General features: G+C 41.7%; 1 protein-coding gene across 1 annotated transcript in view; it reads left to right on the top strand.

The window, feature by feature from the left end:
- The window catches only part of mast2 (microtubule associated serine/threonine kinase 2), an 87,438-nt gene that overhangs the window by 45,788 nt on the left and 16,115 nt on the right, over positions 1-25,535 (top strand). The window contains 13 exon segments of the mRNA XM_032525360.1: positions 4,690-4,791; positions 9,098-9,161; positions 9,164-9,229; positions 9,526-9,593; positions 11,147-11,250; positions 11,392-11,600; positions 11,685-11,823; positions 14,269-14,401; positions 15,999-16,164; positions 18,735-18,836; positions 19,361-19,483; positions 20,362-20,471; positions 23,975-24,129. Coding sequence (XP_032381251.1) covers positions 4,690-4,791; positions 9,098-9,161; positions 9,164-9,229; positions 9,526-9,593; positions 11,147-11,250; positions 11,392-11,600; positions 11,685-11,823; positions 14,269-14,401; positions 15,999-16,164; positions 18,735-18,836; positions 19,361-19,483; positions 20,362-20,471; positions 23,975-24,129 — 1,541 coding nt within the window.

The following is a 25,535-nucleotide window of genomic DNA, read 5'->3' on the forward strand; positions in this document are numbered from 1 at the left end:
AGTTCACCCAAATCACAGACAGACCGTTTGCTCCGTTTCCACTCGTGATATCTGAGCTTTAACCCTCGTGTTGTTCCTCGGGTCAAACTGACCCGTTTCAAAGTGTTTTATATCAGAAATATGGATTTTATTTTCAATCAAATTGCCCAAAAATAACAAGGATGATGCCATTCAACGTTCTCCAGCTAATTTAAATTTTTGGGGGGTTTTATTTAATCTTATAGCCTTTGAAGTCTTTTTTTTTTTCTAAGGGTTTTAAAACAGTATCCGGACTAAATTTTGACATATAACCATCTGTGATCCACTCAACGTCCTCTGATCTTAACTATTAGTCAAAATATTTCATAATTTCTGCCTTTTCAACTAAAAACCTATGTGTAATTTGATATAAATGAGTTTTGTTTTAACCATGACTTCCAAGAATAAATGTAAAACCTGTCATTAAACAAGCTCAGGTTTTTTTTTTTTTTTTAAAGCGCCAAAATCATGGAAAGAAGTGACAAAAACATTGGAAAAGCACCAAAAAAGAAGTTAATTTTCAATTTGGACCAGGAAGGACAAGTTCATGGTTAATGGGAAGACGACACACGGGTTAAGTCACTTTTGGTTTCATGCTAGGCGTTAGTATGGATATCTGGGCTTTCCCCTCCCAGGAATATAATATATAATAGTATAATTTTAGGCTTAGGTGCAGCAATGTGAGCATCAAAACTAGCTAAATCACAAGGCCTGTCACCATATGTCAATGGCATAATAACGCAGGTACACCTTCTCAAAGATCAATACACTTTTATTTATTATTACTAAAGAATATTCAACCCTGGAACTGGAAGACATTTTAAATTAAACGCAGTAAATGAACAAAAACAACCAAAAACAATACATAAAATCTCCAGATTTAAATAAGCGTTACTTGATAAAAAAAATCCTCCGTCTTCTGTTAGAAGGTAGTTTTCATCAGTCCACTCCTTCTGGTCCTGACTTGTCTCAAGTCCTTTGTCCTCCTTGTGTATCCATCCCTTTATTCATCCGTCCCTTCCTTCCCTCTTCGGGTCGCGACCCCATTACCGAGCTCGCAGGAGGCCGACTCACCTCGCCTCCTTCTGTCCTTTCATCTTTTATCTCTCCTCCACCTTTACCCTTATCTCCTTCGCCCTCCCCTCTCTCTCTCTCTCTCTCTCCCTCTCTCCCTCATCCATCCTCGTCACGGGGGGCTCTTAGAGACCTGCATGGCCGTCACCATGGCAACCTGCATCCAGGCATGCTCTGTGGGAACCCCCCTGGGAGGACCCTGTTAGACCCCCGCAGGTCACCCGAGGGCAGAGTGCTAACTCAGCTCACTCTGAACCTTGAGAACAGATTTTGCTGGACGATAAAGTCTCTCAGAAATTACTGCGATAAACGATAATATTGTCGTTTTGAGACCATTTTTTTATCTAATTTTATGATAATGGCATAATAATGCAGGTACACCTTCTGCAAGATCAATAAACTTTTATATATTACTACTAAAGAATATTTAACCCTGGAAGTGGGAGACATTTTAAATATATCCACAATAAATGATCAAAACAACCAAAAACAATACATAAAATCTCTTGAATAAAAAACAAAATTAAGCAACGAAAAGGCGACAAAAAAGAGACAAAAAGGAGACAAAAAGGAGACGATAAGGAGACGATAAGGAGACGATAAGGCGACAAATAAGCAACGAAAAGGTGACAAAAAACAGACGAAAAGGCGACAAATAAGCAACGAAAAGGCGACAAAAAGGCGATGTATCACAAAAGACACAAAATATCAGCAAAGACGGCGACAAATCAAGGACTGCGACATATGGGGAAAGGCGACGAAAAGGAACGAAAAGGAGACGAAAAGGAGACGAAAAGGCAACAAAAACAAACACAATCAAAAACAATGAATAAATAAAAAATAACAATGATAAATTAAATTGATAATTTGTTAAATGGAAATTATTGCGACTGGGAAAAGGGGCAGGGTGCTAACTCAGCTCACTCTGGACCTGGAGTGTGTGCATCAGGGCTTCCTGTACAGCTGCTCACATCTGGCTCTAATTGGCTCTCAGCTGGACCCAGGTGGAAACACCACCTGTTTTTGGAGAAAGTGACGGGGCGCCACCTACGGTGACGTCACCTCCGTCCCCTTGTTGTCTAAGGGAGCCACGGGATGCTTGATCTCCTGGGGTTTGGCATGTATTCAACCTGGAGTAAAAACCCATGGAAATGGCTTTTATTTTGAAGTGTCTCTTAAAGTATCTTAGAGGAAATATGACTCAAACATAATTATGAAAATGTTCAAAAAGCCAGAATGCCATAATAAATTAAACTGAACTACATCAAATCTGAAATTATAGTGATGGGGCGCCACCCACGGTGACGTCACCCCCGTCCCATTGTTTTCTAAGGGAGCCACGTGATGCATGATAGACCTAGACCTAGACTTAGACCTAGAGTTAGACTTAGACCTAAAATTAGACTTAGACCTAGACTTAGACCTAGACCTAGACTTAGACCTAGACTTAGACCTAGACCTAGACTTAGACCTAGAGTTAGACTTAAGACCTAGACCTAGACCTAGACTTAGACCTAAGTAACTTAGACTTAGACCTACAGACTTAACCTGAGTTAGACTTACTGACTAGTAGACTTAGACCTAGACCTAGACTTAGACTTAGAGACTTAGACTTAGACCTAGAGTTAGACTTAGATGACCTAGACCTAGACCTAGACTTAGACCTAGACCTAGACGTAGACTTAGACGTCTCTTTATTGATCCTTTGGGATGACTCCCGCAGGAAATTGAAAGTTCCAGCTGCAGTTTTTAGCAAGAACAAAGAAATAAAAAATATATAAAAAAGACAGTTTAAAGACAACAAACTAACAATAATAATAATAATAATAATAATAACAACAATAAGAACATTCGTCAAGTAAACAAAGAAAAGACCATAAATTATTATTCATTATTATTAATCTCCTGGAATGTGGCATGTATTTAACCAGGAGTAAAAATCTATGGAAACTGCTTTTATTTTGAAGTGTCTCAGAGGAAATATGTTCAAAAAGCCAGAATGCAAAAATAAATTAAACTGAAATATATTGAATCTGAAATTAAGTCACTTGCATTTAAAGTTGGCTATTGGAGTTTTTGCCTCATTTATAGACTTCCTTTTCTCTAAACGATGCAAGGGAAGCTTTCTCCCAACAATAATTCGTGTATACACGTTGAATTTTAATATTTTCCACGTACGCCGACAGACTATGTTTGTGACCAACTAATATCCCCAGATCATCACATCATTATTAAACGTCATATACAGGGAAGACATGCATACGAGCTGTTAAAGCACATCTTCTGCACTGTGTACACTCCAGGGAAGCCTTTCCACATTAGAGTGCAGAGTAAATACAGTCAGTCAGTCACACACACACACACACACACACACACACACACACACACACACACACACACACACACACACACACACACTCTCTCTGACTGGTTTATTAGCCGCTGCACAGTGGGAGACGTCCCTTTCTGTCCATTACTCAATGATCACTGGCCTGTACAGTCACCTCTAGCCACACACACACACACACACACACACACACAGGCACACGCGCATTAACACACGTGCATACACACACACACACCACACACACACACTCACACACATACACATTCAGTCTCCTTCACGCTTACATATACACACCCTAATACATATTTAGGTTGCACATACAGTATATAGACACCACACACACACACACACACACACACACACACACACCACACACACACACACACACCCTCCAGGTTCCATTACAGTTGTAAATTATTCAGGGGGGGGGGGGGGGTCAGGGCCCCCGAGCTTCCTGCAGACGGCTCCGTTAAACAAACAGCAACGAGCTGTCAATGCTTTGTTAACGAACCTCCTCTCTGTTAGCCTGACACACACACACTACATACATCATACACACATTATACATACATACATACATACACACTTTATTGCTGCATTCACACACACACACACACACACACACACACACACACACACACACACACACACACACACACACACACACACATTACCCCCCTGAGAGTGAAACATATTATACAGTGGGTGGTTTGTAATTGTTACAGCTTCCACTTTATATATATATATATATATATATGTATATACACACACACACACACACAATAATACACACACACACATTAACACACACTTCACTTCCACCCCATTTCTTCGCGGGGATCAGTGTTTGCTCCAGATGCGTTTCCAGTCATTTACAGTGGGTTTCTGGGTAAATTGCTCCGTCTCCGCGCTGCCAGACATGTCACGCTGGATCCCAGGGAGCGAGGCGGAGGTCACTCTGATTTAGATTACCTCCCAGGTGTCCCTGTCCCTGTGTCCTCAAACTGTCCCGCTTTATTTGAGAAGGACAAATAGCACAATGTAGGGGGACATTCACTGCACAGCCTTCAAGGTCCAGGAAGATCTCGTCATGTTGATGAAGTATCCAAAGCAAGATTCAAAAATAATGAACACGTATTATTGAGATGGACAGAACCTAATTTTCCTGTTGAGTGAGACATTGAAATTAAAGGTGACGTGTTTTTCTCATGCTAAGCTAACCTAGCTTCCTGTTGTCTTTGTGTGTGCAGGCTCACGAGCGCTCGGAGAGCGTGGAGGTCACCTTCGTCACGCAACTCGTCAGGAAGCTGATGATCATCATCGCCCGGCCGGCGCGCCTGCTGGAGTGTCTGGTGAGAGGAGCAGCCACTGACTGGCTGATTGTGGACTGACTGGCTGGTTGTGGACTGACTGGCTGATTGTGGTCATATTGGCCTATAACTGGCCTTTAAAATTAAAAATGTGCCTGCCTCTATGGGAATTTAACCTAGGGGGGTGTATACTTATGCCCCCTGTATTTTAACATAGGGGGGGTGTATACTTATGCCCCTGTATTTTAACATAGGGGGTGTATACTTATGCCCCTGTATTTTAACATAGGGGGTGTTTACTTATGCCCCCTGTATTTTAACATAGGGGGGTGTATACTTATGCCCCTGTATTTTAACATAGGGGGGTGTATACTTATGCCCCTGTATTTAACATAGGGGTGTATACTTATGCCCCTGTATTTTAACATAGGGGGTGTATACTTATGCCCCTGTATTTTAACATAGGGGGTGTATACTTATGCCCCTGTATTTTAACATAGGGGCGTGTATACTTATGCCCCTGTATTTTAACATAGGGGGGTGTATACTTATGCCCCTGTATTTTAACATAGGGGGGTGTATACTTATGCCCCCTGTATTTTAACATAGGGGGGTGTATACTTCTGCCCCTGTATTTTAAGGAAGAACATTTATTCATTTATGATACATCACTCATTCACAAAGAAAATTAGTGTCCTTAAAAGGTTGGATTTTTCTAAATTTTGTGAATTAAGGCATTAAGATCAATTTCCTAAAGATGATTTTTTTATTCCTCTTTTTAATCAACTTTAGCCTGGGTGTGTACACTTAGTCAAGCCACTGAATGTTTCCCATTGATAAAATGAAGTAATAATAGGGTGTTCTTACAAATTCCCATGAAATTACATTTCAGCTTCACATACAAATCTTCCATTTAATCATCCACCTTCCCATTTCACATTTTTTACACATTACATTTCACCTTCACATACAAATTACACTTGTATCTGCACGTATGTCAAAACCTAGAGACTTTGAAACGTCAACGTTTCATAGTATTTTATTTTTCCTGGAAACGCTTCCAACAAAATCAGTTTGCCAAAATGGGCACGGGAAGGTTTCTTCTTAAATCCCAGCACACAACCTTTTTATTTTTTTTTATTAACATGAAATACATTCTGCTGAGATATTATTCTTGCTGAACTCAAGTCAAGCTCCAAGTCAAGCTACCAAAATACTGCTTAAATTTGATAAAACTGACAACAATATCAGAATGACATCATCATCTATGTCCAAAAATACCCTCAGACCCCAGAGGGATCGCGAGGAACTTCTAAGTTTCGGGCAAATTTGGGACTTTAACCCTCAGCATGTCCTCGGGTCAAATTGACCCGTTTTCCTATGTCAATGTTCTTTTTTTAATTACCTAATTGTAATTACTCAAAATAACATGATTGATGCTTTCATTAATTTTTTCGGCATCTTATTCAATTTTATAGCATTTGAAAAAACCAAATTGAAGTTGTTTTGAAATAGTATTGAGTAAAAGTTGACATATCAACATCCATTCCTTTAATTTTAGTCAAATGAATTCCTAATTTCTGCTTTTCTAACTCAAACATTAGGTATAATTTCCTATAAATGAGGTTTCTTGACCATAAATTCCTAAAATAACTGTAAAACTAAAGTTAATAAGTTAGTGTTAGTGTTGAAAAATGGCACAAAAACATAAGAAAACGTTAAAAACATTGATTTAAAAAGAAAAGCCTCAACAAAACGGTTGGATTTCAGGAAGACAACACAAGCGTTAAAATCTCAGAATATTCCCTTTTTCTACTCGTAAATTTGTGACATTTTAATCTAGGAAAATAGTTTTTCCTCTGCATATTCCCTCCATCCTTTTCCATCTATGTAATGTATATATCTTCACACATAATTGCCCTATAACGCGGTCGCACACGGGAGACATGAACACAAAACACATGAAAATAAGTCTTGTGTCAGACACGCGTGTTGCTTTAATCACGTGTCGTATTAACGTAGTGTTGTAATCAGCCTGTGAGACTGGTTTTGCATTTTAATCACACGGCTGCACTGTGCTGTGGATTATAATGAAGCACATTACCCAGCATTCACTGGAATAGCTTTTTCATATTGTACAGCTCGACTCCACGCCTGGTTAATTTAAACAGTTTGGAGCTTCCTGCTGCACCCGGTATGAAATGACTCAACCACAGCACTTCCTCTTGGGATTTTTAAACCGGCCTAAAAACACTCATCCAAAACAAAACTCCATCCAAATGATCTGGTCCCATCAAATCAGAATTAGAACCAGAATCAGCTTTATTTCCAGGTTTGAGGACACATACGAGGAATTTTTCTTTGGAGCATTGTTGCTCACAATGTGCTTACACACACATATCAACCAAAACAACAATATACACACTAATATATACACACTAACATATACACACTCTAAACAGAAACAATATAGAGGCATGAGTGCAATGAAGAGATCAATGCAATTATTTAAATGTGCGTAGTGCAACAGTGTGAACATATGATCAGTGTGAACATATGAACAGTTGTGAAAATAGGAAATGAGAGTGATGAATAAATAAAAAATAATAAGTGAGAATGATGAATAATACTAAATAAGTGGAATAATGAATTTGAAATGCAACGATGCAATAATGAAATGAGTTTAAGGCCATGTTAAAATGCCCTGTAACTCAAACATGCGCCTGCCCCATGTGACCTGCTCCTTTCCTCCATGTGTGATTTGGACTCTGCTGTTTTTCCATTTCTATTTAAGTTGTTACTGCTGTGCCGTCTTTGCCAGGTCTCCCTCGGAAAAGAGATTTCAATCTCAAGGGACTTCCTGGTTAAATTAAGGTTAAATAACAAAAAATAAAAAAATTAATAGTGAAGGCGCTTTGTCCGTCCTCCGCACCGAGCGCCTCCTCCATCAGTTTGGGTGGAGATTGTAGCACAGCCGGGGTCGAAAAGGAGGGAGAAAGTCAAGAGGGGGAGAATAGATAAAGACAAGAGAGAAAGAAGACGAGTTGAGAAGACGGAGGGGGTGATTGGAGGAGCGGGGGTGGGGGGGGGGGGGGGGGGGTTGATTAATCACATGCAGCTGAAGCCGGGACACCGTACAGGATGGGCTTTTACAAATGGACGCACACAATAGAGCGGCGGGCAGGGAGGTGTGTTTCATGGATTTGTGTGTGTGTGTGTGTGTGTGTGTGTGTGTGTGTGTGTGTGTGTGTTTGCAAACGCAGTGGTCTATATGTCTTTGTCAGAGGACACGAGAACAAAACCCCGTCCGTCCTTGTCTCGTGTTGTTTCGCGTCGTCTATCCGCTCATCGTCCTTCACGCCGCTGCTGTGGTATCGTCCAATCAGAAGGCTGGGTCACTATTGGTTGGTTGTTTTTGTTTTTTTACTTTTTTTACTTTTTTGTCCCTTTTTTCAACAGTTTTGTCCCTTTTTTCAATGTTCAACACTACGTAACACTAACTTACAACCTTCAGTTTTACAGTTATTGTAATTTATGGTCCATAAACCTCATTTATAGGATATTATACCTAATGTTGAGTTAGAAAAGCAGAAATTAGGAATTATTGAGACTAAAATTAAAGGAATGGATGTTGATGATAATCACAGACTGGAATATGTCAACTTTTACTCAATACTATTTCAAAAACACTTCCATTTGTTTTACAATGCTATAAAATGAATAAGACCCAAAATTAATGAAAGTAGAGATTTGTACTTGGCAAAGAGCGTTGGAATCAATCATGTTATTTTGGGGAATTAAAAAGAACATTGATATAGGACAACATGAGGACAACATGAGGACAACATGAGGGTTAAAGCATTTCGGACCAAAACTGACAAAAAGTTTGCAGACCACATTTTTAATAACTGTGATTTCATTGTGATGAGGGAATCGCAAGTTAGACGTAGCTCTGCTTAATATCAAACAGTGACTGCAATTGCCCACCACTTATTAATAGAAATGAAAATGACTCTCTACTCTACGTTTAACATCTTTGAGCTCCAGGGGATGAATGAGTAAAATCCTATAACTCTTTCAGTCAAACAGAATAAAGGACCTGGCTCTCAGGTGTTATGATATTGTCACATGGGCCGAACCAGGGCCAATTAGTGACTCGGGAGATTAACACATTCTTTCTAAATATTTACCTTTCTGCCATTTTACATACTTAAATGTCAGTCTTTCCTTTTCCCCTGTCCCTCCTTCCTCCTCCCTTCTCTCCATCCCTCACCTCCTCCCTCCCCCCGTCTCTCTCCTCCCCCCCCCCCCCCCCCCCCCCCCCCCCCCCCGTCTCCCTCCCCTGCAGGAGTTTGACCCCGAGGAGTTCTACCATTTGTTGGAGGCAGCAGAGGGCCATGCCAAAGAGGGCCAGGGCTCAAGAGCGACATCCCCCGATACATCATCAGCCAGCTGGGCCTCACCAGGGACCCCCTGGAGGGTAATCTCACACGCCACATTTCCTTTTGCTGGTGTACAAGTTTATTCACTAGTATAAACCCCTCGAGATCGACCATCTCGTTTTCGAGGGGCTCCTCATGACGCACAATAAAAACTCACATCTCAACGACTCATAGCAGATCTCCCCAAACCAATGGGTGACGTCACATGCTCTGTCCATTCATATTTACAGTCAATGGTTATTGCCCCTTGTGGGACTCATAAAGTTGTTCAGTTGAATTGAGGATCTGGTGTCTGTCTGTCTGTCTGTCTGTCTGTCTGTCTGTCTGTCTGTAGAAATGGCCCAGCTGAGTAGCTATGACAGCGGGAACCCAGAAACCCCAGAGACAGATGACTCAGTTGATGTAAGTATATAATCATATTATTCAACATTTACTAGGTGTCATGTCTGACAAATTAAAAAAAAAAACACTCAAAAGGAAATTATGCAAGATTGACTTTGTCTTTACAGGGTAACTTTGTTTGATTTCAAGTCTGGGTGCTCTTTTGTCTAAGTGATGATCTTTAAAACTGGTCCAGTATTTAGCAAGACCACTTCCAGGAACAAGCTGCAATGTAAGGTTAATGGGAAATGTTGCACCTTCAGTTTCCATCAACTACAAGTTCTGTTTTTACCGCTGACCGGCTCCGATTATTATAATTATTATTCTGAGTGTCTGACAACACTATGGAAAGAAATCTTTCAGAGATTGACCTTTTTGTTCAGGAGTAAAATCCTTTTTGTTTCACATAAACTTTGAAAAATCAGCATCACCAAACACACCAGACTCCATTTAAATAAGTATTGATTTTATCATTGTAAAACACACTTCATTTAAAGGCGTCAGAAGCAATTTAAAACTATCAAAAGCAGTCTTGGTTAATCTTTCCACTGGTCCAACAATCCCCACTCTGGTTTGGCTAAAATAAAACCTTAATTCACCCGTTTACATGTGGAAATATGCTGGTTCTATACACACTAAAAGTAGTAATTATTTACATGGAGTCTGGTGGAGATATGCTGCTCTATACATGCTAAAAGTAGTGATTATTTACATGGAGTCTGGTGGAGATATGCTGCTCTATACACGCTAAAAGTAGTGATTATTTACATGGAGTCTGATGGAGATATGCTGCTCTATTCACGCTAAAAGTAGTGATTATTTACATGGAGTCTGGTGGAGATATGCTGCTCTATACACGCTAAAAGTAGTGATTATTTACATGGAGTCTGGTGGAGATATGCTGCTCTATACACGCTAAAAGTAGTGATTATTTACATGGAGTCTGGTGGAGATATGCTGCTCTATACACGCTAAAAGTAGTGATTATTTACATGGAGTCTGGTGGAGATATGCTGCTCTATACACGCTAAAAGTAGTGATTATTTACATGGAGTCTGGTGGAGATATGATGCTCTATACTCGCTAAAAGTAGTGATTATTTACATGGAGTCTGGTGGAGATATGCTGCTCTATACACGCTAAAAGTAGTGATTATTTACATGGAGTCTGGTGTGTTTGGCGATGACGATTTTGGTTTCATGTTAAACAAAAAGGATCTTACTTCTTAATAGAAAGGTCTCTCTCTGTAGGGATCCTTTCCATAATCTTGTCAGACATTTATATAATAATAATCTGAGCCTGTCAGCAGCAAAACCTTTTAGTGGACACTGCATCGCAGCTCGGTTTGCGGCTCTCATTGAATACTGGACCAATTTCCAAGATTTTTTGTTGACATAAGTCACTTGCACAGCAATGCATTGGGAAATAGAGTCCAGCATAAAAACAAACAATAATACCCTGTAATTAACAGTAATTTTTATTGTTTTGGAAATGTGACCAACCATAAAGGAAGAGTTTTAGTCACATAATTACATGATTGATGATGATGCTCATGTATCTCTGGTGTGTTTCAGGGTCGAAGCACCACGGTCCCAGCACCTCCTCCACAGCCTAAAACCAAAGCCCCTCGAGAGGAAGACTTTGAAAACATCAAGCTGATCAGTAACGGAGCCTACGGGTCAGACAGCATGAGGATTTTGCATGATGATGATCATTGATTTAAGTTTAAATGAAGATAGGAAAGTGGGTGATATGTGAGCTGTATGTTACGACTGAAACCTCCACCTGTCTGTCTGTCTGTCTCTCCCTCCCTGCGCAGCGCTGTGTTTCTGGTGCGTCACAAGGAGACCCGGCAGCGTTTCGCCATGAAGAAGATCAACAAGCAGAACCTGATCCTGAGGAACCAGATCCAGCAGGCCTTCGTGGAGCGAGACATCCTGACGTTCGCCGAGAACCCGTTTGTCGTCTCCATGTTCTGCTCCTTCGAGACCAGGCGACACCTCTGCATGGTGATGGAGTACGTGGAGGGTAAGATAGATACCGTCATAGTCAGAGTTAATGATACCGGTAGTGGTTTCTTAGTGTTTAATGGACTGCGGGTCCCCCCTGCAGGCGGAGACTGCGCCACGCTGCTGAAGAACATCGGAGCCCTGCCGGTCGATATGGCTCAGATGTACTTCGCAGAGACCGTCCTGGCGTTAGAATACCTCCACAATTATGGCATCGTACACAGAGACCTCAAACCAGACAAGTAAGACACACACACACACACACACACACACACACACACACTTAAATACGTACCATTTTTTTATATTGTTGGAGCTAAATCCTGCTCCAGTCTCAGGGTTCAGTCAATTAATATTCAGAATCTCAGATGTAGATGTGTGAATCCTTTTTATTACGTAGGATATCCTGAGACAACGTTACCTAGATCAAGCTGTCACAGCTCTCCCCTTCCTTTGTCTGGCTCTTCGGCTCTTTAGATTAGATTCAACTTTATTGTCATTACACATGCACAGGTACAAGGCAACGAAATGCAGTTTGGGTCTAACCAGACGTGCAATAGCAGTAAGTGCAGGATATATACAATGGTTCCATAAGTGCAAGACATGGATATGTAATGAATAAATATAGAAAAGAATACTATTATAAACAGAGTTTTACAGATGGGTTTGTCCTATGAATACAAAATATAGATAACAAGTATTGTGAGCAAGATTTACAGCTAGGAATTTGGTGGGTATTACTATAATTGCAAATGTTTACAGATATGTGCAAATAGCATAATATACTAATGGTTTACAGAGTTTACAGGTGAGTATGTACTATGAATATATATATATATACAGGCGGCTATTATTATTATTGACAGAATTTTTACAGATAGATATAATAAGTTAGGCTAAAATGAGCAGTACAACATGGATTTAAAGGTGGTACAGATAAAGTAAAGTTTGGGCAGAAACTAACCGAATTAAAGTGCAGTGGAGTACGGTAGTGCAGATGTAAATGTAGATGTAAATGTAAACAATTGGTACTGTAAATAAACAGTCAGCAGTGCACATTGAAATGTAAGATGCCGATGTAAACAGTCGTTACTATAGTAACAGTCAGCAGTGCAGGTGAACATTATAATATTGCAGATAACAAAATGGAGGCAGGTGTGAGGAGGGAGAGGAGAGTCTGTCAGTATATGAGGGGAGTGGGATCAATGAGGAACGGAGTTCAATAAAGAGACAGCTCTGGGGAAAAAACTGTTCTTTAGTCTGCTGGTCCTGGTCCGGAGGACCCTGAACCGCCTGCCGGAGGGCAGGAGAGAGAACAGTCTGTGGGCTGGGTGAGAGGAGTCCTTCAGGATGCTGCGAGCTCGATGCAGACAGCGTTTCCTCTGGATGTGCTCGATGGCGGGTAGTGGAGTCCCGGAGATGCGCTGGGCGGTTTTCACCACCCGCTGCAGTGCCTTGCGCTCTGCCACAGAACAGCTCCCATACCACACTGTTGCACAGTTTGTCAGGATGCTTTCTATTGCACAGCGATAGAAGTTCACCAGGATAGTGAGGAAAGGTGATTCTTCCTCAGTGTCCTCAGGAAGAAGAGGCGCTGGTGAGCCTTCTTGACCAGGCAGGAGGTGTTGGTTGACCAGGACATGTCAGGACATGACCCCTGGTCTAATCCACTAAGGGGGGATGGGGGGGTCTCCAGGTCACAGTGGTGTGATGTGTCTGCGTGCTTATTCGTTATCTTTTCAGTTGGAATGGGACTGAGAGTTTATGACCCTCAGTTCAGGACTTGCAGAGCAAAAGATCAGTTGGGCTGTAAAAAAAGGGACTGGAACCAGACTCAGGAAGGTCCCTAACAATCAATTCTGCTTCCGACACATTTAGGAGAGCTGGATTATTAAGGAATGTTCCAGAACATCTTATGTTATAGAACAGAAGTATTGTAAAACAACTTAATGCATGATCAACATGTCTTCATTTATGTTGAAATTAAGCTTTTGCCTTTTAGCTTAAATGCAAATCACACACCGTATTTAAACACATATAACATTTTAAATTCCAACAATATCTACCACATTAATCAAATTAAAAGGGTTATAGTTATCCATCTTTACAAATATAAGGTTTAAGAATTAAGAATTTTGTTGTTGTTGTCAGGCAAAAACCTTGTATGTCCAAGGTGGTGGCTTTTCAAGAAATTGAATAAAGGTTTTCCTGGGGTCTTAAATAGTCTACCATCTAATTTTTAAGCCTTAAAAAGCCTTAAATTCACTGAAGTAAGGTATTTTAGGTCGTACATAATTTTAAGCAGGTCTTAAAGCAATAGTGTGTAGTTTCTGACGTCTCCCCCCCCCTCGGAATCTAACATTTGACAATTTTTCATTTTTTGATGTTTTGATATATAGTAGGTCCTTAATTTCATTGAGAATGTTCTTAAAAAGATCTTAAAAATTTTAAATTTGACTTGATTTTCCTTCGACAAAGGCAGATGAAATCGCCTCGTCGGGGTTGAAATGTTAGTTAAAACCCTCAGTCAGACGTCAAGGGTGACCAATAGAAATAAAGGTGTTGAAATACGGGGTCAGGGTTACAAGGATGTTTGCAGAAGACAAATTTAGTTCCTCTGTGTGAATGCTTAAAAATGACAACGAAGGCACCTTTAACCTTGTTTTTTTTAATATTCTCTCCTGCAGTCTTCTCATCACTTCCATGGGACACATTAAGCTCACAGACTTCGGTCTCTCCAAGATCGGTTTGATGAGTTTGACCACGAACCTCTACGAGGGACACATAGAGAAAGACACCAGAGAGTTCCTCGATAAACAGGTACCAGCTCACATCTTTCCCCTCTGCTTTTTGGCCTATTTGGGGCCCAAAATGATGACATTTGCAACAACTTATTCAAAACATTGTGCCATAGTTTTGCCGTTTTGCTATAAAACTGATAATACTGTAACATTGCAATCCATCAATTAAACTTTATTGTCCCACACTTTTCTTGGACTAAGACACACAACTTTAGCTGCACACGCAGCAAAGCTCCATAAATTTACACAATAAAAACAACCATCCACATGGAAATCAAAGCCACAGGCCGCATAAATCGCACACTACATAAACCATGAGGTTTTCAGTCTTCCCCATTACCTTCATGGCAGCTGTTGTAACCCTCATGTTGCCCTCATGTTGTCCTCATGTTGCCTTCATGTTGTCCTCATGTTGTCCTCATGTTGTCCTCATGTTGCCTTCATGTTGCCCTCATGTTGCCCTCATGTTGTCCTCATGTTGCCCTCATGTTGTCCTCATGTTGCCCTCATGTTGTCCTCATGTTGCCCTCATGTTGTCTTCATGTTGTCCTCATGTTGTCTTCATGTTGTCCTCATGTTGCCCTCATGTTGCCCTCATGTTGTCTTCATGTTGTCCTCATGTTGTCTTCATGTTGTCTTCATGTTGCCCTCATGTTGCCCTCATGTTGCTCTCATGTTGCCCTCATGTTGCCTCATGTTGCCCTCATGTTGCCCTCATGTTGCCCTCATGTTGCCCTCATGTTGTCCTCATGTTGCCCTCATGTTGTCTCCATGTTGTCCTCATGTTGTCCTCATGTTGTCCTATATCAATGTTCTTTTTAATTCCCCAAAATAACATGATTGATTCCAACGCTCTTTGCCAAGTACAAATCTCTACTTTCATTAATTTTGGGGTTCCTTATTTAATTTTATAGCAAGTGTTTTTGAAATAGTTATTGAGTAAAAGTTGACATATTCCAGTCTGTGATTATCATCAACATCCATTCCTTTAATTTTAGTCTCAATAATTCCTAATTTCTGCTTTTCTAACTGAAACATTAGCTATAATTTCCTTAGCTTTATTGACCATAAATTCCAACAATAACTGTAAAACTGAAGTAACTAAGTTAGTGTCACGTGGTGTTGGACATTTAAAAAAAGCGTCAGAAGTGTTGAAAAAATTGACAAATGTAAGAAAAAAAGGTTAAAAACATCGATAAAATGCATCAACAAAAGTGTTGCTTTTCAATTTTGACGGGAAGACAACACGAGGGTTAAATAAGTCACTTATAATCCTAAAATGTCCATAGGCTGTTATGCTGTGCAGCCCTGTAACCTTTCCCCCTGTTATGATTGTGTAAAATTGGACAGGATTCTTCCTGTTTCACAGTTTTTTTGCAGAAACATTGCAAGATTTGAATTCTGGTCTTATGGTGTTTTATTGCTATTTGTTGATTTTGTTATATTCTGGGAACTGTTTTTAACTCCTTGCTATACTGTAGCACTTTAAAGGGCATTATAAATCAAATGTATTATTATTATTAAGATCATATGAATATCGTTGGGATCGGTTGAATTGGCATCCCATTTGTTTTCCAAGTCCTGAGCTGATTTTCTGCTCGTTGATGCCTCTTCAGGTGTGCGGCACTCCAGAGTACATCGCCCCCGAGGTGATCCTGCGTCAGGGCTACGGGAAGCCGGTGGACTGGTGGGCCATGGGGGTCATCCTGTACGAGTTCCTGGTGGGCTGCGCGCCCTTCTTCGGAGACACGCCAGAGGAGCTGTTTGGTCAGGTCATCAGTGGTGAGTACCCACGGGACCTTTTGTGTTCAGTTTAGACCACATGTGTCTAAATCCGGACCCTTGCCACTTTTTATCTGGCCCCCATATCACTTTAGATTCACAATGCATTTCAGCCCATCTAGTTTTTGGGGCCTTTTTTCAGTATTTTTGCATTTCCGTCGTCTATTTGAGACCTGCAATAATACAGTCAAAGATATTTGAATTTTTCGATGACATAAAAGCAATTAACTCGACATGTCTGGCCCTGGATGCAATCCTCATTTTGCACGGTGGCCCTTAGGGGAGCTCAGTCTGACACCCCTGGTTTAGACTTTTTACTCAGTAGCATCACCAGTAGAGACACCAAGGCCCGGTCACAACAACCATTCCTTCATGCACAACACCTATTCTTTCGGATGTTTCGAACCAAACGTTGAAACAGCGGCGATGTTGTGTGTTGTTAAGGGGTCCCCCCACCCCCCGACATCACTTTTTCTGCTTTAAAGCCAGAAAGTATCCTCTGACCCGCTCGAGTTTTCTGAACTTTGCTTCAAGTCCCTCCGTGCAGAAAACAAAGTATTCTCACAACATGGATCAAATGCTAGAAAGATGGATGTTGTGTGTCTGTGTTTTGTTGTGAATGTTACATGTGGGAGCCCGAGGGCTTGCTCGCTTACTCGATCAAACCACCAGATAGAGTTGCTCAGGCATTGACTGACTGGGAATAAAATCAATTGTGATTCCTCCTCTGCGTTCATTTCTCCTTTGAATTCTGTTTGATGAAAGGGCAAATCAATGGTCCTGAACCTGTATCGATCCCTGCGTGTTTCTTTTATGACTCACGAGTCAGTCTCTCCGCATTGATGCACGCTGGCGATAAAGAACCGAGGGCCTCCTTGTGCATCAGTGTGTCAGTATCAGTGAGGAGCACCGGGTGGGGCAGAACTCTGGGGGTCCCATCTGTGGAGCTCATGCAGGAACATTAAACAGGAAGTGCTAAGACTAGCTGTAGCAGGGTTGATTTACATGGAGAAACAACATGTACTGTAAGTGTGAAGATGGGCGTGTGTTTAATCAGGAAAAAGCACCTGAGATTGCTAAAATAGCGTAGCGGCTACTGGAATAGTCTGATTAGTACTGTCTTTTTGTTTTTTGTCCCGTCAGACTCAATTGAAGCTTTAACACTATGTGTTTATTACCTCAGTCAACATTTTCATGAAGAGTTTATGGTCTCAATCGCTAGTTTTAAGTCTTCTGCAACACAGAATGATGTTCATTTTTTGAATCATGGTCTTATTGATTTTAAAATCGACAATAAAGCAGGTAAAGTTTTAGGGCGTGGCTATGATGTGATTGCCAGTGAAATAGCATGGCAGATCTCCACGAACCAATGGGTGACGTCACACGTGCTCTGTCCGTTAATATTACAGTCTATGGTTCTTATCAGAGAAAGACAGACTCTTTCTGGTACACGTGTTTTATTGGTTTTATTTCTTTAACGTTTAATTTCTTATGATGAATTTTGTTGAGGAAAGGAATAAGTATACGTATTAAGGTTGTGTAATACAGAGAAAGACAGACTCAAATGGTACACATGTTTTTATTGGTTTTATTTCTTTAATGTTTAATTTCTTATGATGAATTTGTGAGGAACAGGAATAGTAAGTATAAAGGTTGTGTAATACAGAGAAAACAGACTCGAAATGGTGGCACTTTAAAGAAAAGGTGTGACTGTGTAGTGTCGAAAGATTGAAATCGTGCAAAGACGGTGTGAGTAGACCGATAGCAGGTAGTGTAATACAGAGAAAGACAGACCAAATGGTAACAGTCTTTTTAATGGAGTTCGTTAATGGTAGAGTCTTATGATGAAATGGAGCATAAAGGACAATTTAGTAATACTCAGTTATTGGGGGTTAGGGTTTATACAGAGAAAGACAGACGAAGGGCACAGAGAAAGAGGGACTGTGAGGTAACGATCTAAAGGAAAAAGGTGTTGGGTTACACACGAAAGGCAGCGCTAGATCGGCTTAATCAGTGAGAAGAAGAGTCCGAGGAGACGAAAGGTAACGTCTCTACAAATAGAGTCGTGAAGGGTAGAGACACTGAGGGGGATCACGAAAGGAGCACTAACATGGACTAATTAGTGGGAAGGTAGTCTCAAGTGGGTTAGGGTTAGGGGGTTAGGGTTTTATATAGAGAAAGACAGAGAAGGACAGAGAAAGAGAGACTCGAAGGGTAACACTTTAAAGAAAAAGTGTGAATGTGTAGTGTTGAAAACAGACACGAAAGGCAGCGCTAGATCGGCTTAATCAGTGAGAAGAAGAGTCCGAGGAGACGAAAGGTAACGTCTCTAAAAATAGAGTCGTGAAGGGTAGAGACACTGAGGGGGATCATGAAAGGAGCACTAACATGGACTAATTAGTGGGAAGGTAGTCTCAAGTTTACACTTGTGTTTTATCTATTTAACTGATTTTGTGTGAAGCACTTTGAATCGCCCTGTTGCTGAAATGTGCTCTCCAGATAAAGCTGCCTTGCCTTGTCTTAAGATGAAGCCATCAGAGAGCCACATGTTTCCACTGTGTTTGTGTTAGATGAGATCATCTGGCCCGAGGAGGACGAAGCTCTGCCTCAGGAGGCTCAGGACCTCATCACCAAGCTGCTGCGACAAAATCCCCTGGAGAGACTGGGCACAGGTAACACACTCACACACACACACACACACACACACACACACACACACACACACACACACACACACCATCCAGAAAATAATCCACATATTGATCAACAGTGAAAATAATCATTAGTTACACCCCTCATTCATTCATTTAGGTCTAGAAAATAGATGAATTTCCTTGTTTGCGTTGATGTTGAAATACAGAGAAAAATACAAGAATGTATCCAACTTTATTGAAAGTTTTTCCCAGTAAACTTGATTCTCTTTGTCTACCCTTTACTTGCCCTCGTGTGTTGGAGTCTTTCTCCTTTTTCCTCCATGCCGGATGGGCTCTGCAGTGTTGTGCGTTACTCTTTGAGTCTGATGTTTTTTGTTTTAAAGAGCAGACCGGACTCCTCCAGGTGTTTGGCCCAGCGCTGGTCAGATCTTATACAGTAGCTGTCGGTGTGTGTCTGTTATCATCTGATTCCTCTCGCTCTCTCTCTTTTCCTTCTCTTTTCATCCCCCCCACCGCCCTCTTCCGCTCCTTCATCTCCACAGGAAGTGCCTTTGAGGTGAAGCAGCACCCGTTCTTCACAGAGCTGGACTGGAACAGCCTGCTGAGGCAAAAGGCCGAGTTCATCCCCCAGCTGGAGTCTGAGGACGACACCAGCTACTTCGACAGTACGTCTTTTACTCTTCAAACTAATCTCTGGATCACTGTGATCAGCACACAGCCTAATCACCGTGTACGGATTGTTGGAATTTAAAATGTTATATGTATTTAAACACTGTGTGTGAGTTGCAATATAGATTGTACATTTAAGCCAAAAGGCCATTATTTCAACATAAATGAAGACATGTTTATCATGCCTTAAGTTGTTTTACAATGCTTCTGTTCTATAACATAAGATGTTCTGGAACATTCCTTAATAATCCAGCCTCTCCTACATGTGTCGGAAGCAGAATTGATTGTTAGGGACCTTCCTGAGTCTGGTTCCAGTCCCTTTTTTTACAGCCCAACTGATCTTTTGCTCTGCAAGTCCTGAACTGAGGGTCATAAACTCTCAGTCCCATTCCAATTGAAAAGATAACGAATAAGCACACGTCACGTCACTGTGACCTGGAGACACCCCCCCCCCCCCCCCCTTAGTGAATAAGACCATTTGGGGGAGAGCTGTGACAGCTTGAGTCTGCATTTGCCTCTAGAATATTCTACGTAATATAAAGGATTCACGCATCAACATCTGAGATTCTGACTACTAATTGACTAAGATCGGAGCAGGATTTAGCTCCAACAGGACACATATACTGTGTATATATATATATATATATATATATATATATATATTCTATCCCCGAAGGGGGTTTCTAACGTCCACCAAAACATACATACACATCCATACGTGGGAGATAGTAGTAGTGTACAAAAAGAGAAATATATGGATGGTGCGCCTGGATAGCTCCTCTGTCCTCTTTCCCTGCATAATGAAGGCCTAAAATGCCCCAAAAATAATCTTGGAAATAAAAAAAAAACTTGTGTGTGTGTGTCTCTCTCTCAGCTCGCTCTGACCGGTACCACCATCTGGATTCAGAAGAAGAGGACGACACCAACGACGACGAACACGTGGAGATTCGACAGTTCTCCTCCTGCTCGCCCCGTTTCAGCAAGGTACCCCCTAAAGTCTGATTTATGGTCTTGAGGAGGCTCCACGCAGAGCTTTCGCCGTAGCCTACGTCAGTGGCCTGATGTGTTTTTTCTTGTACGTTGGTGTGTGCGTCGATCAATTTAACCCTCTGAGCCCGAGACACTCGCCCACGAGTAAAAAAGTACCTCTGATTCATAGTTTAATAACTTTTGAACCATACAAGCGTTTTACTCACTTTTGGTTTCGTTTAAATCCTGACGTTTTCGGGTTTACGGAGGTCTTTTCCGGGTCTTTCTAGCCTCTACAGGGGGTTTTCTATCCAGCCAGGAACTTCAGCCTCTTTGGGCTTTAAATCCATACTGTTATATCCAAGATTGGTCCACTTTATGTCCATAATTCATCGCGTTTTGGCTCGTTTCTGCCGCTGGCTCGCTCCTCCGTCTCTCTCTCTGTCTGTCCTGTCTATTTTTCAGGAAGTGCATGCCCATATATGGGAGATAAAGTCACCCCTCTTGTATGGAAGGCCAGAGGGGACAAAAATGCCTATAGACTCTATTGAAGGCCAAATAATGCACTATTTAGACACATATTTGCTTGTATAACATTGCTGTGGGTGTAATATCAATAAATATGACATTATTATGTTATTATTGGCATAAGTAAATGTCATGAGAGCAAAACGTCTTAACTTTTTTGGAAAAAATGCATGTATTTTGTCAACAGTATAAGTTATAATGATTATTTCTTCACAGTGTGACTCCCAAGACATATGAGAAGTGTTTTAGAAAGGAAAATGGCTTAGAGAGGTTTTACTTATCTGTCTGTGATATCAATACATATCTGGGAGATTCATGTTCCGTTTTATTTATTTATTTATTTTTAAGGCCCTACAACCATTTTTAACATGCAAGGGACCTCACTGCAACCCAAATATTCCAATAACCCAGTTTGTCCTAAAAACAATGATGTTCATATCTTGACTGTAGACCACAGGGTTGATGTTTTAAAGCTTTTATATAAAATAAATCCAGACGGAAATTAAACTGTAAAAATGGCGTCAGGGCCCCCAGGGTTAAGGAGGTCATAAAGTGTCTCCCCAGTTCTTTCTGACCACGGTGGGAAATCTGCAGCAGGAGAAGTCAACCCTCTCCGTGATTCCATGTGGTTTATGGAGAAGAACCAGGAAATGAATCAGGGGAAATGGCGTCTATATACCGCAGAAGCACAACTAATCTTTATATATGTATAATCATATAAGTCATTGTCCGAGGAACAAGCGATTTGAGTTTTTCTTGTGGAGCCACAGTATTTCTTTTCTTAATAATAGATGTTATTGATCATTTTTGCTAGTTTGTGAAATTCTGAGTGAAACTAATCTGGCACATTTTCCCCCTGGTCGTCATTGTTTGGATTTTAAAGCAGAATGAAATCAGACAAACAGAGAGTTCAACTTTGGTGGCGTGGTTTTGAGGTTTTAATATTTTACCCAGTTGTCTTGGGCATCTGTGAACACAGCAATCAGACAAAACAGTCGAGCTGAGATTGTTAAGAAAAGAGTGTTCTCACTTCCAATCAATACCTGGAGCGGTGCTTTCAATCAACCCAGCAACCAAAACAAGGGACTCCCAACACACCTGTGCTGCTCCATGTTTGTTTTTCTGGAAAGAAAAGATGAGCGAAGTCTCGCCTTCTGAGGCGAAGTCTTCCAGTAAGATTTCTGACCAATGAAAGAACAGTTTGCTCTCGTGAGGCCTTTGTTTTCACCATAGAGACCGCTTTGGACCAGGGCTGCTGATGTTGAACGTGTGTGAACACAAGCTCTAGACCCTGGATTATTCCATCTATTGTCTCTATTTTCTGGTTTTGAGTCGGACTCGAGTCTCTGTTCTTTGGACTTGTGACTGGACTTGGACTCGCGGACGGATGACTTGTCCTTGGAGTCGAGGATAGATCAAATCGGAACATTCATGAAAAATGACTCAGACGTCGGATAAAGTTTCTGACTAAATAGGTTAGAACAATTTGATACAAGATGTTACATTTTTCCTTTTTCGGCTCCAAGATCTGCTGAGGAGACGTTCCATCCAGGGCTGATGATCTTTTGGGGGTGGCACCCTTTAATTCACTGGCAGTATTAATAAAAGATGAAGCTTCTTGTTTAACTCATTTTACACCGTCTTAGGGATCTCTTTATTTCCCTCACAGCCACACATGCGCTTCTCTGTCGGACCCCGCTACCGCTCACTCTCCTTGCTTCACAGCACACTCACGGACTCACTCACTTAACCCGTTTGTGCCGGATGCTTCGCGCCGACACATTACATCTACCGCCGGTTACTGCGTTGCGCAACTCTGAACCTCCTGCCGGCTGCTGCGTGGCGCAGCATTTTGTATTTGTCAGTCTTCTCATGACGCGTGCAGCAGAGAACGCACCGTCATTGGTTCAAATACACATGAGGCGGGTCTTGTTGGCTATTTAAAGCCACGTGACCACCAACATGTACTGTAGTTTGCTGAAAATCATCAGTCAATCAGCCACACATACATGTGCGTTTGTTGAGGGACGAGCGAGAAAATGGCTACGACGGAGGAGGATTTTGACAGCGAGGCCAGTGACATTGAGGTGGAAGATAGTGAGGAGTTTGGAGGGGAGGACGTGGTAGATGATGATGATGAAGAAGTGCTGGATGATCCTTTGCGCCACGCAGTAACCGGCAGGAGATGTAATGTGTTGGCGCGAAGCCTCCGGCACAAACGGGTTAAGCCTGCATCAAGCTCGCTCTTACCATCACTCCTCTAGAAGGTCATGATTCGCGGGCTCCCTGCTACATGTTCACATTTGGAAGATGCAGAGAGATTAGGCTGTGTTGCAGAAAAAAGCAGTAAATAAACTCCCTTTGTAATCATGACAGTGGTGTCATTTTGTTTAATGTAGACCCTCCTTTATAAGTGTATCAGCTCTTTAAAGGTCCCATGGCATGACAGTGTCACTTTATGAGGTTTTTTAACATTAATATGCGTCCCCCCCAGCCTGCCTATGGCCCCCCCAGTGGCTAGAAATGGTGATAGGTGTAAACCGAGCCCTGGGTATCCTGCTCTGTCTTTGAGAAAATGAAAGCTCAGATGGGCTGATCTGGAATCTTGCCCCTTATGAGGTCATAAGACTCAGACTCTTCTTTGGTGACTCGGACCCGAACACTGGGCACTTGAGACTCGACTTGGACTCGACAGTTGGGGACTCGACTACAGCCCTACAAGAGACAAATGTATAATTTTAGCTCCTGAATCGGAACAAAGAAAACGAGCTGTATGAAAAAGCCCTAGAATAAAAACAAATAGATCAAACAGGGTTTTATTATAGTGTCTACATGTAGTATCTTGCGTTTGCTTGAGAACCGAATACAATAATCAAGATTCTCGTGGCAATTTGACAACTCGTCGTCATCGCGAGTCTGTGGTCACGGAGATTTGGAGTCTTAGGTCCAACGAGGACATGATCCTGACACGTCTGCCGTGTTGTGTGCAGGTGTACAGCAGCATGGAGCGTCTTTCTCTGCACGAGGAGAAGAGGACTCCTCCTCCCACCAAACGCAGCCTCAGCGAGGAGGGAGGAGACCGCATCGACAGCCTCAGCGGACTCAAGTCCAGGGATCGGTCCTGGCTGGTGGGATCCCCGGAGATGTGAGTTCTCCATCTCCATATGTAAAACCACATAGCACCGCCATTTCTAGACTTCCCCCTGTTACTTCAAATGGGTTTATTTGTCGAGTATATGATGTTTTAGCCTATTTTATTTTTCTTTAGGCTTCATTTAGGTTGTTTTTGTTCTCCTGGAGCCATATGAGTGTATTACTTTTGATGTTTTTATATGAGACATAGACATAGAGAACATGTGTGACATCACCTATTGGTTTGTGGAGATCTGCAATGAGCGCTTTCTCATAGACTTCTACAGAAACCGACCTCCTTTTACAACTGCACGTGTCGCCCCCTGCTGGAATTCAGATAGGATGCAGGTTTAAGGAGTCCCCCCTCCCTGCAGGAATTCAGATAGGATGCAGGATTAAGGAGTCCCCCCTCCCTGCAGGAATTCAGATAGGATGCAGGTTTAAGGAGTCCCCCCTCCCTGCAGGAATTCAGATAGGATGCAGGTTTAAGGAGTCCCCCCTCCCTGCAGGAATTCAGATAGGATGCAGGTTTAAGAAGTCGCCCCTCCCTGCAGGAATTCAGATAGGATGCAGGTTTAAGGAGTCCCCCCTCCCTGCAGGAATTCAGATAGGATGCAGGTTTAAGGAGTCCCCCCTCCCTGCAGGAATTCAGATAGGATGCAGGTTTAAGGCACTTCCACACTTCGCCGAACTGGACACTCTGTCCATTAATTTAAACATTAATTATGTTATGAGAACACCACAGAGTCCATTATGGTTTTTTATGCTACTGACCAGGCGTGTCAAACTCAACTTCACTTAGGGCCACTTTGGAAAATGAGAACCACATGTTAATTACATGCTTTTATTTCATCGATAAGTCAACTGTCTTAGACTATACTACTGCATTTCATTATTTTTTAATTTTTTTTACATGTTGTGTCATTTTTGTTGTGCTTTTTTCAAGTTTTTGTTGCTTTTTTTCAAGTTTTTGTAACTTTAGAAAAAAGACCCAGAGAGAGAGGGAGGGAGAGAGAGAGAGAGAGAGAGACCCAGAAAGTGAGACTCAGAGAGTGAGACACAGAAAGAGACCCAGAGAGTGAGAACCAGAGAGAAAGAGAGACCCGGAGAGTGAGAACCAGAGAGAGAGAGAGACCTTCAGAGAGTGAGACACAGAGAGAGAGACACCGAGAGAGAGTTCCAGAGAGTGAGACACAGAAAGAGACCCAGAGAGTGAGAACCAGAGAGAAAGAGAGATACCCAGAGAGAGAGAACCAGAGAGAGACCCAGAGAGAAAGAGAAAACCCCAGAGAAGGACCAGAAAAAGGAAAACCCGAGAAAGAGACCCAAAAGAAAGAGAGAGCCCCAAAGAAAGGACCAGAGAGAAAGAAGAGAGACCCCGAGAAAGAGACCCAGAGAAAGAGAGAGACCCGAAGAAGA

This window comes from Etheostoma spectabile, chromosome 9, assembly GCF_008692095.1.
Source record: "Etheostoma spectabile isolate EspeVRDwgs_2016 chromosome 9, UIUC_Espe_1.0, whole genome shotgun sequence".
NCBI lineage: Eukaryota > Metazoa > Chordata > Actinopteri > Perciformes > Percidae > Etheostoma > Etheostoma spectabile.